At 42.8% G+C, this 14,168-nt stretch overlaps 1 protein-coding gene across 2 annotated transcripts in view; it reads right to left on the bottom strand.

The window, feature by feature from the left end:
• The window catches only part of ARHGEF3 (Rho guanine nucleotide exchange factor 3), a 205,178-nt gene that overhangs the window by 36,781 nt on the left and 154,229 nt on the right, over window positions 1-14,168 (bottom strand). For both annotated transcript variants that reach the window (XM_023201063.2, XM_023201067.3), the window contains one exon: window positions 11,004-11,111. In XM_023201063.2, the coding sequence (XP_023056831.1) occupies window positions 11,004-11,111 (108 nt within the window). The remainder of the gene's footprint in view (window positions 1-11,003; window positions 11,112-14,168) is intronic.

Genomic DNA, 14,168 nt, shown 5'->3' with positions numbered 1-14,168 from the left:
ATGCCGCCTGTTCAGCAGGGTCCTCCCTCGCCCTGTTCCAAAAACCGTTTTCCACAGCCACAGATAACATGCTCCAATAAAGTATTCAAGCCAAGGAAACTCTCCACACTTACCATCCTAACCATATTGCTATTTTGTAGCAGATGGTTTATTATCAAGGATTGGAGGTTGGGGTGGGACTGTAAGAGGAAAACACTTTCCTATGTTGCCACTGCGGTGGGTTAAACCAAAGTGTACAGCAATAATGCCAGCAGCACAGCCAGCCCAGTTATGACAACCAAAACATCTCCAGACATTGCCAAATGTTCCTGGGGTTAGAAACCCTGGTCCACGGTTAACTAGGAGAGGCCCACCTCAAAGTGAGGGACCTGGCCTTGGGCAGGACCACATAAAAACAGAAGCACATACATATATCTCCCTGGGTGTGGGGATGCCGGGCCAGGACAGGAAAATGTTATCCAACAGCATCCTGGAGGAGTCTCCTATGAGGCTTCGTTACAGAAATTAATGATAAGTGAGAAGTAACACTTCCCAGCTGTGTGGTCTCTGTCACATTTGACCCTCTTGCTAATCCTAGGAGAGGCACTGGGCAGGTTCTTGTATTTTTCCCCTTTTAATAGATGAGAAATTAGAGTATCAGAGTGGTAAGTGATTGGCACAAGTATTGGAATAGGAACTGAGTGCAACTGTTTGACTCCAAAACATGGATCTGGGTGAAGAACACAGGCTTTGGAGTAAAACAGGCATGGCTTCAAGTTGACTCAATGGCTGAGAGACCTTTCATCTTTCTGGGTCTCAGTTTCCTCATCTCTAAAAGGTGCATAATAATAAGTACCTCACAAAGTTTTAGTGAGGATTGGATAAGATAAAGTACACAAGAGGCTTGGCCAAGTCCCTGGCACTCGGTCAGCAGGAATGGTAGTTACCTATCATTGTCATATCACAGACAGCACTGCCACTATTATGAGTGCTTGTTTATTATACATGCATTCATTCATTAGCAAACAGCAGACACATCTCTCTGAACTACCTGGACCAAATGGCTCTTAGGGGGACTTCCATTAGGATAACTCCTAGGGAAAGAAAAGCTCTCAGCAGGACACTGTTGTTTATAAAAGATCTGGAAACAGCCTAAAATGTTCTACAATAGGGATTAAACAAATTACACTGCAACAATAAAAGGAAATCTTAAACAGTTGTTAAGAAACATTCTTTTTGAGAAAAGCTTAATGATAAGGAGAGAACCTCACATGTAGAGTTAAGTGAGAGAAGATCCAATTTGAAATACAACAAAACGTTAACAGGGGTTACACCCCCGGATGGTGGGACTATGGATAATTTTTGTTTTCTTTTTAAAATTTTATTTATTTTTAATTTTTTGATTTTTTTTTTTGGTAGCGACAGGGTCTTACTATATTGCCCGGGCTAGTCTTGAACCCCTGGCCTCAAACAATCCTCTTGTTTCAGCTTCGCAAAGTGATGGAATTACAGGTGTGAGCCACTGCACCTGGCTGATTTTTATTTTCATCTTTTAATTCTCTACATTTATTTTCCAGACTTCCTTTAATGAAGAAATATTAACTAAGAAGAAACACAGTCAGTTGACGAACATGAAAGACAATGAACACTGAGTTAGAAATGGCACAATAAACATAAAACCACATATTTAGAATCTGATTCAGATTGATGCACATTAAAACGATGGTAAAAGGGCACCCAATTAATTCACAATCAATAAATGTCAAACCTCAAAGACACAGTACAACAAGAAAACCTTCTGTAGCTTGGAGATATTCTGAGCAGAATGAATGAAAAGTAGAAGAAAATATTTGGCTTAGGTGTGGAGAAAATATCATGTAATTTGCATAGTGCAAGTCCAAAATTAGGATGGCTTTCAGAGGTTTGGGGCAGTAGCCCAATCATCTTCATTGGGCACCATAAAATGGCTTTTGCATGATAATGTTAATGACAAAATATTCCACAAGCTGCAACGGAAATGATGACTCTCCCTGCCATAGAAGGTGAACAGCAGTGAGGTGGGATGCTCCAACTCAGAAGTCTGGTGACTATTTTTAAATCCTGGCCAACTTCAGGCTTTATTATGACCAAACTTTGACTTTTTGTGGTAAGCCTATGGCAAGAGAGGCACTCTGAACACCCTATGGAATCCCAGTTCTGGCCCTTACCAGCTGTGTGACCTTGGGCACAATTTTAAACCTTCAGATCTTTCCCTATAAGTGATGATGAATCCTATCTTGCAGAGTTTTGGAGATGATATGAGGCCATGAACATAAGGTACTTTGTGCAGAACCTGGTTCATCATAGATACTACGCTAATGAGTGTTATTACTAAATAAAAAATGACAAGCTTTAAATTACAACGGTCAACAACTTTTTTTTTTTTGGAGACAGAGTTTCGCTTTGTTGCCCAGGCTGGAATGAAGTGGCACGATCTCAGCTCACTGCAGCCTCTGCCTCCCAGGTTCGAGCAATTCTCGTGCCTCAGCCTCCTGAGTAGTTGGGATTACAGGCGCCTGCCACCAAGCCTGGCCGATTTTTTGTATTTTATTAGAGACAGGGTTTCACCATCTTGCCCAGGCTGGTCTTGAACTCCTGAGCTCAGACAATTCACCTGTCTCGGCCTCCCAAAGTGCTAGGATTACAGGCATGAGCCACCGCACCTGGCCCAATATCAACTATTTGCAGTGGCTTCCAGGAACAATAAAGAACAGTAATATTCTGCTACTCCAAGAATAGTAAAGAACAGCAGAGAATCAGGAGTTCCTCTTGAGATAGACTACAGATTAACTTGTCAGCTATACTCTCCAAGCTTGTCCAACTCACCTTATTTTGTTATTCTGTTTGTTTTATTTTAGGCTTTTAGCAGCCTGAAGCCATGGTTTTTAGTTTCTGTTTCTAGTGATAAGCGGAAAAGAGGGATAAGGAAGGGGCTTTACTGGCCCAACCAGAAAGAGAAACTAAGAACCCATGACTGTATTTTCTCCCTTGGATACCCAATACAAGACAGTCTGGTTTCTGGTTGCTTTCCCTAACACACATGTGCCATCCACCCCCAAGCTCATCTCCATGTCAGCCAAATAAGCTAGTTATAGAAAATATATGACCTTGGACCAAGGGACAAAGTTTGAAGTGCTCGGAGAAGGAAATCATGGTTGCCAGACATGGAAATCAGCACATATGCTTGGGTAATTTCTTACTTATTACTTCTTATATCTAGATGGCATCAGTCATCCCATATTCCCTTCTCAAGCCTGAAATGCTATCTCCCTTTCATCCTTATCATCTGTGAGCCATTCCAGGTCCAACCCAAATCCCTCTACCCTTGCTAGGCAGTCTTCCCTGACGACCCCTCAGGCCATTGCTAAACTCTCTGTAGTGTATTTTATCATAGAAGATTTTCTAATCTTATTCATTTTTATCTGGTTGCAAAGGTAACACATAATTATTAAAAAATTCAAGTACAACAGAAATATATAATGAAAAAAATCAATAGTTCTATCTCACTTATTTATTTTCTATTCACTTGTAATTCTTACATACTGGGGAAAAAAGGAGAACACAAAATAAACAAAAGAACCACAAAATTATCTTATAATTGTATTCCCAAGAGACAACAGAAAAAAAAAAAGAATTTGACGTTCCTGGTTTTTTTCCTATCCATATACTAATATGGGTGTATAATATTAATTGGGACAGTGGTTTTGAACTTTCCCCCAATTTTCTTCCCCTACTTGCTAATATACCTTAGACAACTTTTACCAAGTAAAACTTTTACAATTCTCTAGAGCAGGACTACCTTTCTCTATTGACTACCTCCCCATTAAGTCAAGGAAGAATAAATAACACAGTGGATCCAAAGAACATTAATGCAGATTCATGCTGCATCTGGGTTGAATAAAATAATTCCCTGATCTAAGGGCCAGAGGATGGAGCAATGAGAGGCTGTGGTTGCCAGAAACCCTTTTTTGCCATAGCAATACTTCCTGGAGGGGCTACAACTGGGGGAGGGGACACATATTCTATTATGAAGTAGCCCAGCTGCAGGAGATGGGCAGAGCCCCATCACTAGGCTGGCAGCCACTGCCAGGCCCTGGAGAGAGCTTAGGAGCAGCAATGGCTGCCTTTTCCAGTCATAACAGTGATAATAATAGCAAGTACTAATTTTTGAGCACATCCTAAGTAATGTGTAGTATTAGGCACTGTGGATACGGAGATAAGACACCACCTTGGCTTGCATGGAAAACCCAAGGGGCCCCTGGGAAAAGCTATCTTGAAGGATATCACAGCAAAGAGAAAAACTGTGGCAAAAGAGATGGAGAAATGTTAAGAAGTCTAGATTTAGATGTGAAAACAGAGAAGCAGGTCTATCCAAAACTGACACACATCAATAACAGAAGCCTTGCTGTATCAATGGCCTTTAGTATTCACACCCTTTGACCAGAATTCCATTTCTAGGAGTATAATCAAAGGAAAGAAAGAAATACAGACATGCACATGATCAGGATGTTGAAAGCACTGTTATCTACAATGATCAAAAAACAGAAACAAATGTTCAACAACAGGAGAGTGATTAACTAAACTGTACATTCTTTTGATGAAATGCTATATGAGTCCATTAAGAATCAGGTCTGTAGCCAGGTGTGGTAGCTCATGCCTATAATCCCAGCACTTTGGGAGGCCACGGTGGTAGGACTGCTTGAGGCCAGGAGTTTGAGACCAGCCTGGGCAACATAGTGAGATTTTTGTCTCTATTAAAAAAAAAAAAAAAAAAAATCAAGTCTTCGAAAACTACAAATGACATGAAAAATACTCTTCCATTGTAGAGTTATTTCATACCGTTAAGACCAAAGGGAGTCAAAAAATAGCATATACAGTGTGATAGTGATTTTGTTTTAAAAAATGCACATGCAAGTATAGTAAAAGGTAAAATTGCCTGAGTATGTACCAAAATATTAATGGAAGTTTTCTGGTGATGGGAAGTAGGATTACAAGTGACTTTTACTCTCTTTTATGTGCTTCACTATATTTTTCAATATTTATTTATTTATTTATTTTGAAACAGGGTCTCACTCTGTTGCCCAGGCTGGAGTGCAGTAGCATGATCTTGGCTCACTGCAACCTCCACCTCCTGGGTTCAAGTGATCCTCCCACCTCAGCCTCCCAAGTAGCTGGGACAACAGGTATGCGCCACTACGCCCAGCTAATTTTTGTATTTTTTGGTAGAGACGGGGTTTCACCATGTTGGTCAGGCTGGTCTCAAACTCCTGACCTCAAGCCATCCGCCCGCCTCTGCTTCCCAAAGTGCTGGGATTACAGGCGTGAGCCACCACGCCCAGCCCCAGCCTCAATATATATATATATATATTTTTGAGACAGAGTCTCACTCTGTCACCCAGGCTGGAGTACAGTGGCACAATCTATGCTCACTGTGACCTCTGCCTCCCGGGTTCAAGCAATTCTATCTGCCTCAGCCTCCAGAGTAGCTGGGATTACAGGCGCGTGCCACCACGCCCGGCTAATTTTTTGTATTTTTAGTAGAGACGGGGTTTCGCCATGTTGGCCAGGCTGGTCTCAAACCCCTGACCTCTGGTGATCCACCCGCCTCGGCCTCCCAAAGTGCTGGGATTACAGGTGTGAACCACTGCACCTGGCCTCAATATTTAAATGATGTTATAAAATCAGGAAAGAAAGCAAAATAGAAGGTAATTTTTTAAAAAAAGGACAAATGCATTAAAAAACATTCAACATAGAGTTATTTAATATAAAAATATTCACAGCCTAAATATGTATTAATAGAAGACTAGTTATGTAAAATAATACATTGGAATAATATATACTCAGTCCATAATATTTTCCAAAAATAACTGTGACATAATACTCCCCCTAAGCTAGATAAACTCCTTGCCCAGCCAAGTAACAAAGGGAGAAGGAAAATAGAGAGATGGAACAAAACACACTAAGCAAAAAAAAAAAAAAAGACGATGACAAAATCCAGGCAAAAAGCGTTAAAGGAAATAAACAGGAACATTTAATCCTAATAAAAGGTGCAACTCCCCCAGGAGGCTGTAATGGTGACAAATATGAACATTTGTGCACTTAACTGCATAGCTTGGAAATGTGTGAGGCTGAGACTGACAAGAGATTCAAGAGAAACTGATCATCCACAGTCACTGTGGGAGGCTTTAACCTAAAAGTGAGCAGATCACCCAGACAGAGATAAGGCTGAATAGACTGCAAGGAACCCAAAACTAGGCTCAGAGTGTGTGAGCTCTGTACCTATGCCTAGAATAGTGCTAGAGGGAAACGGGTAAACTATTAATGGATTGTTTTGGAGTTGGAAGACTGTATGTGTTCTTTTTCTCTTTCTCCTTTTCTGCATTTTTCCATAGTGAACATTCACTTTTATAATGGAAAAGGAAAAAGTGCAAGTCCATAGAGAATGAGGGCCTACATCACAACATCACGAACACAGCATTCCATAGCATGTGCTGAACTCAGCTCAAATGAGTCCAGCAGCCGTGCACAGCTGTGGACAGGGAGAGGCAGGGCTCAGGGAGCAACTGGCCAAAGGCGAGCTCGCCTTCCTCACTTCACACCAGAGGAGCGCATGAGGGCCCCTTTCAGAGCTGGGCCAGATTTTCCTCTCAGGCAGGCCAGGGTGGGGGGATTTATAGGCTCAGAGGGATCCAGACATTCTGCGCTTGAGTCTACCGGCAGCACTAACCTTCCTGGTGAGAAGCAGACAGAGCGCCATGCAGTCAGGCTGTCTCTCCCCAACGTCCACAAATGCTGCCTTTGTGTTGGGGCGCAAGCCCCCAGCCCATATGGGCAGAGGACGCAAGAGAGAACAAATCCTGCAGTGTCTTGCTGAACTGTGGCTGCAAGGACCAGTCACATGTGTGACTGGGCTTTTAACATTTTTGGAAGTGGCTGCCAGCCCAGAGCTCTCCTGATATCCTCCTGGGCTAACTTGTGGTCTCCTGAGGAACCACAGGAAGGACTGCTAAGTATTCCAGCATTGATTAAAGCACCGTGTTTGGGCTTAAGTCATCTCTTCTATAATTAAAAGAATCCAACCTGAGAGACATAATTGAATATCCAAAGGGATATATATGTCTCTAAGGTGTCAGAAGCTAGGGAAAAGGAATACTGCAACAGAGAACCAAGCTGCTCAATTACAGCCTTGAGTCATTTTTGGAATAGAAAAGGCATAAATAATACACACATACGGGTAATGGATGGCTGCTCAGAGGTTTGGGGCAGCTGATACACTCTTTGTTCTCTGTTTCTCTCTTATTGGAAAGGGAACCAAGACTTAGACAAAATCAGAGAGGATGTGAAGTGAGCCCACTGAGCAGCACTATGGGGCCAGCTCTTCCCCCTCATCCTTACTACTCCCAGACCATATTAAATTAGCATCCAGCCAGGTGCAGTGGCTCACGTCTGTAATCCCAGTACTTTGGGAGGCTGAGGTGATGGATCACCTGAGGTCAGGAGTTTGAGACCAGCCTGGCCAACATGGCGAAACCGTCTCTACTAAAAATACAAAAATTAGCCAGGTGTGATGGTGGGCACCTGTAATCCCAGCTACTCGGGAGGCTGAGGCAGGAGAATCACTTGAACCCAGGAGGTGCAGGTGGAGGTGAGCCGAGAGCACGCCACTGCACTCCAGCCTGGGTGACAGAGCAAGACTCTGTCTCAAAAAAAATAAAATAAAATAAAACATAAATTAGCACCCTCTCTCAGTCTTGCTGGTGAGGGAAACTATTATTGAGATGCTACAGCTGGAAATAATGCCACAGAAGCTGCACTGAGTGCACCAAGGTGAGTTACAAGAAGACATATGGGGACAAGCTGGCATTCTCCATGCTTTCCAGATCATTCTGCAAACATGGCTGCTAACTCTGCATACAACTTGAGGGGCGTATTTCCATTCACTGACTGCCCCCCACCCCACCCAAGGACACACTCAAACATAAGCACATTGCTCAATTCTCTCCGTATCTATGTACATTACCATTATGAATAACTCTTCTGTTTCTGCTGGGTTGTTCATGGCCAAGATATAAAGCTTAGAGTGAGCTATTTATCACGATATTTGAAAAAATTAAATTAAAAAAATATTTTGCACTTTGGGAGGCTGAGGCAGGTGGATCACTTTAGGTCCGGAGTTTGAGACCAGCCTGGCCAACATGGAGAAACCCCATCTCTACTGAAAATACAAAAAATTAGCCAGGCTTGGTGGCAGGTGACCATAATCCCAGCTACTTGAGAGGCTGAGGCAGGAGAATTGCTTGAACCTGGGAGGTGGAGGTTGCAGTGAGCCAAGATCGTACCATTGCACTCTAGCCCAGGCAACAACGGTGAAACTCCATCTCAAAAAAAAGAAAAAAACATATTTTGCCAAAAAAATCTTTGAGATTTTAAAAACCAATTTCCACATGTCAGATCCTCCCTTGGGTTTGGCTTTCTCATCCTTCCTTGGCCTCAGTCTGCTGGATTTCAGACATGGCTTGATTTCTTTCTGTTCTAGTTCTCTAGGTCAATGCAAATTTCTGAGGTGAGCAAATGTTTCCTGCACTGTTCTCTGTGAAGGAAGCCCAGAAACAGAAGAAAGAAATTTTGCCTGAGAAGCCTGGGAAGCCAAAAGAAAGATTTTGAAGGTATGATAACAGATCTTACAGCAGCCAGGGCTGGGCTGTAGTGGGAGGCACAGATTGTGCTCTTCCTAGGCCCAGGAGCACAAACACAAAAAGCCTACCAACTAGGCAAGGCAATGACGGAGAGTAAAGGGTCAGGTGTTAGAAGGGCAATTGGGAGAGGTGGGGACATTTGTAGGTGATGGTTGGCAGGCTGCCTAAGTCTAGCTCATTACTGCCATGTGGGAACACAGCACTGCTGCAAACCTACCAAAAGGCAATTCTATTATATCTGGAACACAGCAATATGAAGGCAGGAAGAGCCTAATGCCTGATGAGGGCTCACTCAACACTTATTGAATGAATGAGGGCCTTCACGCACAGAAGGTGGACTGTCCTGGGAGCAATAATGGGAAGAGATGGCTGGTAATCTGGAGGTCTCACAATCAAGAGAGGAAATAATTGCAGAGGGAACTTGAGCCACAGCCATGGGATGGAGAGGAAAGGGTGAAATGCAGTAGACATTCTAAAGAATTTTCAAAAAGCAGTGCTCAGCGAAAGACCAGATGTGCAGGACTAGGGTGGTGATGAATCTTCCAGGGGATGCCTGCGATGAACTTGTCTAGAAGGCTGAAGGACTGGTCACAAGGGAGAAAAGGTAAACACATTCTTCACTAATTTCAAAGCCCTTCATCTTGCTCTCCCAGACGACCTTATTTTCTCTTTCTTCCGTTCTCCCACAAAAGGGATCAGGGGATTAACCAGGGATCCAGAGGCCCAAGTGCTGAGAGAAACAGACCCAAACCTATAGCTAATTAGGTGATGAGGTATTCATTCAGGTGAAACTGCAACGGAGTTAACAGAGGAACGGGCAGGGCAGGGGAAAAGTAATGGAGAGGAGGGGCATCTATGGGAAAGTAGCAAGAACCACTTGGGCTATATGTAGAGTCATGACATATTGGCAGTATGGTAGGCAGGCAAGGACAGAAAGGGCTGAGGGAGAACCTCAAACAGTTCTCAAGTCATGGATTTTCACAGTATGAGGCATGCCTTGGGTTCTGGTCCCCAGTTTTCTTAAAGACTGAGAAAGCAGAGATAAAAAAAACATTGCCAAGCAAAAGTATTAACGACAAATACATGGCAGACTCAAGACAGCTGCTCAGCTAAACCAGGTGAGCCTTTTCATGGCATATTTTTTGTGGGCTTCAATCTAAAAGAAAATTTGTATAATTATCAAATTGGGTCCAAGGCCTTGGATAAATCTCAACATTCACTTTAAAAGATACACTTCATCAACAGTTTAAGAACAACTATAACTACTTGTTAACTAAAAAACTATTACAGTAGCTAATATTTACTACTTAGTTAACTAATTTGAAGATTAATGATTGCTAACTAAGGGCCAAGGTGTTATGCTAGGCCCTTTAAATGCACTGTCTTGTAAATCTTTGCAATGATTCCATGATGGTTTGTTGGCATCATGGCAAATTTTACCCATAAGGAATAGAAGACCTATCTGTAGGACAAAGTATGGAAAAAAATTTTTTTAATAAAAAATAAAAGCAAGACCTAGAGATGTTAAGTCACCTGCCCAAGGTGAGCCAAGGTTAGAACCCAAGGTACTTCCACTCCGAGGTCCTTAGGTCCTCGTTCTAAGCCAAGGGTCAGCAAACATTTTATGTGAAGGGCCAGATGGTAGATATTTTTGGCTTTGTGGGCAATATGGTCTCTGTCACAACTACTCAATTATGCCATAGTACAAAGCAGCCATGGACAATAAACAGATGGGCATGGCTATGTTCCAACAAAACTTTATTTATGGATACTGAAATTTGAATTTCATGTAGTTTTCATGTGTCACGAACCAGCACCATTCTTTTGATTTTCCCTCAAGAATTTTAAAAAGTAAAAATCAGGCTTAGCTTGTGAGTCATAAAAAAACAGGTGGTGAACTGGATTTTCTCCACCCAATGCAGTTTGCCGACCCTGGTCGAAGCCACTAGGCTCTGTTGCCCTCCAGCTAACATCATGTGCTAGTTTCCTCAGGAGGCCCATAGATATTTTAGGAAAAAATCGCGTGAGAGTATGTCTGGATGGGGCACATAACTCTGAAATACAATTGTGGAGAAAGGCCCAACTGCAATAGCTCTGGCTCTGCATGACCCTTGTCTGCAACTTGAAAACATCTTTCTTCCTCCAAGTCCCCTCACTTGCGCTCTTCTATTGAAATAAGCATTGATTCAGGTCACTCTCAAACCAGGGGAAATTCTAGGTAGAATGGGGATGTTCCCTCCCGTACACCATGATTTTCTTGCAACCATAGGCCCCATGTGCCCTTCTTACCTGCAGGGTTTGACTGAAGCGCTTTAATGGCGTGGCCTTCACAGGCGGGATGAGGTTTGCTAGTGACGTAACCCTGGAAAGGGGTTTCACCCGTTTATTACTAGGCTCCTATAGAGTTAAAAAAAAAAAAAAAAAGTAAAATGTCAAGGTCAATTGCAAAGACAACATAACTCCACCATACAACTGTGTTCCACTCCATGAGGTGCTGGCTATACACTGATCTATGGAATATAAACAGTGTCACGTCTCACTCCGGCTGTATGGAGATGACCTGGCTTAAGAGGCAGGGAAGGACAAATGGCAGGCAGGGGATGTCAACAGAGGCATCATCTGGGAAGACAGAAAAGGGGCAGGGATCTGCTCCTTATCCCTCACCCCCCAGTATCTGCCAGCTTTTAATTCATAAGCTTCCACTTAGTAGAACCAGTCTTCCCACCCCTTCTGTAGAGAAAAGCAGCCTCTGATTTCTCACCCAATGACCTTGTCTTTTGTTGCTTCTGGTTACATCTTTTTAAAAACCTTTTCCCCACCATGCCTAAAGCCACTCTTATGCAATGGCTTGCCTAAAGCACCAAGATTGTTTTCTTAGTTCATTAAATTAAAAAAAATTTTTTTAAAAAGTAGTTCTATGGGCTCTTAAGAAAGCATCTTTGTATCTACAGTATATTTGAAATACACATATTAATATTTATAAATTATAACCAGATAGCAAAAGAAAATGTATAGAGAAAAAGCCCTACTATGGACATCGGTTTCTATACTACATACAGCCACAAGTTTTGAAAATCACCTCCACATAAAACATTATTTGCAAATCTGCAAGTTACTTCAAACCAGGCTGATAGGTGGGAGGGAGCCTACCCATTCCAAGGACTTTGCAGACAAGAATTACATAAATAAAAACAACAGGCTGGCCGGGCGCAGTGGCTCATGCCTGTAATCCTAGCACTTTGCGAGGGCGAGGCGGGTGGATCACAAGGTCAGGAGTTCAAAACCAGCCTGGCCAAGATGGTGAAACTCCATCTCTACTAAAAATACAAAAATTAGCTGGGCGTAGTGGCAGGTGCCTGTAATCCCAGCTACTCGGAAGGCTGAGGCAGAGAATTGCTTGAACCCGGGAGGCAGAGGTTGCAGTGAGAAGAGATTGCGCCACTGCACTCCAGCCTGGTTGACAGAGAGAGACTCTGTGTCAAAAAAAACCAAAAAACAAATAAACAACAACAACAACAAAAACAGGCTATGAGGAAGAGAATGATGATAGACAAAACATTTTTACAAAGACAAAGAGAAGAGTTACCCTTGTCCTCCTAAGCTCCATCTGACCTGTAGTAGATGCTAGACAGCACATGAAGATACCAAATTTTGACGGACAAAGCCAAAGTAGCCAATTGTGGTGGCAAACCTCAGTCATTTCCAGAGGGAGCCTCTAGGTATTCATCTTTCCTTTTCAGCCATTGCTTTCAAAGTTTCGAGGGTTAAGGCAGAACTTCAGATTCTCCAGGACATCTCTGCATCCCCGTTTTGAACAGAGTAAGTGCCTGGAAAAACCTTTCGTGAATTTGGAATCCTGCTGAGACACTCTCATGTCATTTTATGCCCCTGCCAGTCTCAGAAACCAAAAGCCTTCTTTGAAATAGACTATCTCCAAGCTTTCCGGCATTTACATATAAAAATTTAAAAACTTAAAAAAAAAATTCAATACAATCCCACAATGTGGCCCAGAATGATCTCACGATTTCTCAAAGCAGTCAAATACTTTTCCAAGACAGAGCATGCAACCAGGCTGCAGGGTACCTCTCCGGCTTCTTAGCGTGCTAAGCTGAACAGACAGCAGAACACTCTCAAAACACTAGGAAGGCTCAGTTCCAAAATGCAGAGGATGAATCTCCCAAGATGAAAGCCATTGCGTGACAATGATTTAAGAGCTGAAGGGAAAGATCTGACAGCTTTTCTGCTTCAGGTGACAATGCCCTTCAGGATGCTCCCTGTCCAGTGCCAGGCTCTTGAGCATTTGTGCCCAGAGGAGGGTTTAAAACATTTTTTTACGTCAGAGCTGCACCACTGGCGTACTGAATACACACATACACACACACGCACGCGCACATACACACACACACACACCACCTCTTAAGCATCCCCTGAATTTGTCGAAATGGCTCCTGCTTTGGGCTGAAAATGCCAGGTTGGTAGCACAAACTGCATTACAGCAAGTGAGGTGACAAGGATTCCCTGAGGGAGCAGGACCTGGTCTCAGAGAATCCTGCCCACTGACTCTGAGTCTTTCTCTCTCTCTCTCTCTTTTATGGTTAAAGCTGCTGGGTCATAGATTTTTATATCAGAATGGGGAGGTTGAAAGGCAAACGCCAACTGGGTTCTCTTGTTTTAAAAAGGGGCCAGAAAGCACTGCACGCTCGGCAGGATGGGGGATGATCCAGCTGTGTTCCACTTGCTGTATCATCTTTTCTAAGGTTCTGCTGACTTTGCTGTCCATTTTGCATGACCCAGTCAGACAGGCATTTTCTGCACAACTATAAGATGTAGGTTCAACACAAATGCCAGCCTCTCTGCAGGTTGAGTGCAGTGCTGCTACGTGAGATTGTAATTAAAACTGATTTCCTAAGGCATTGCCGATTTGGATGTAAACATCAGGCTGCTCTCTGGCTATCTGACATTCCCAAGTAATGAACAATTGAACCAGAAGCCGTTGCTGTGTGATTTAGTGCTATGATCCAGCAATGTAAGCAGGTGCAATTTCAAAACCAGAACACTTACAGGTTATTGGATCTATGGGGGAGGTTTTATGCCTAACCCATATGAGTAAAGTATGAATTATAGTATTCTCCTTGAGGGCTTCTGTGAGAATAGAAGATTAAAAAAATTCCTGGCCTCATTTGATTTTTCTTTTCCATTTACTCAATATGTCTCCAGCTACATTTTACTGCTGTCTAAAGAGAGCCCTCAGGGAAAATGTTTCCAGATTCTTGTTAAATAGCTCTACTGAGAACTAGCAAATGCAATTGTAGGGATGCTTTCAGGCTTTATAGAGAGATAACAGAACATAACCTGCAGGGATGCTTCCTAGTCCAACAACTCAGCTGCCAGACCAAGCTGGGCAAGGTCAATGCTAAATCCAGGAACCAAGTGTCCTGTTTCAAGTGCAGACAC

Source organism: Piliocolobus tephrosceles, chromosome 2 (genome assembly GCF_002776525.5).
Source record: "Piliocolobus tephrosceles isolate RC106 chromosome 2, ASM277652v3, whole genome shotgun sequence".
Lineage (NCBI taxonomy): Eukaryota > Metazoa > Chordata > Mammalia > Primates > Cercopithecidae > Piliocolobus > Piliocolobus tephrosceles.
The sequence above is the reverse complement of the archived record's forward strand: the minus strand, read 5'-3'. Positions and strand labels throughout refer to the sequence as shown.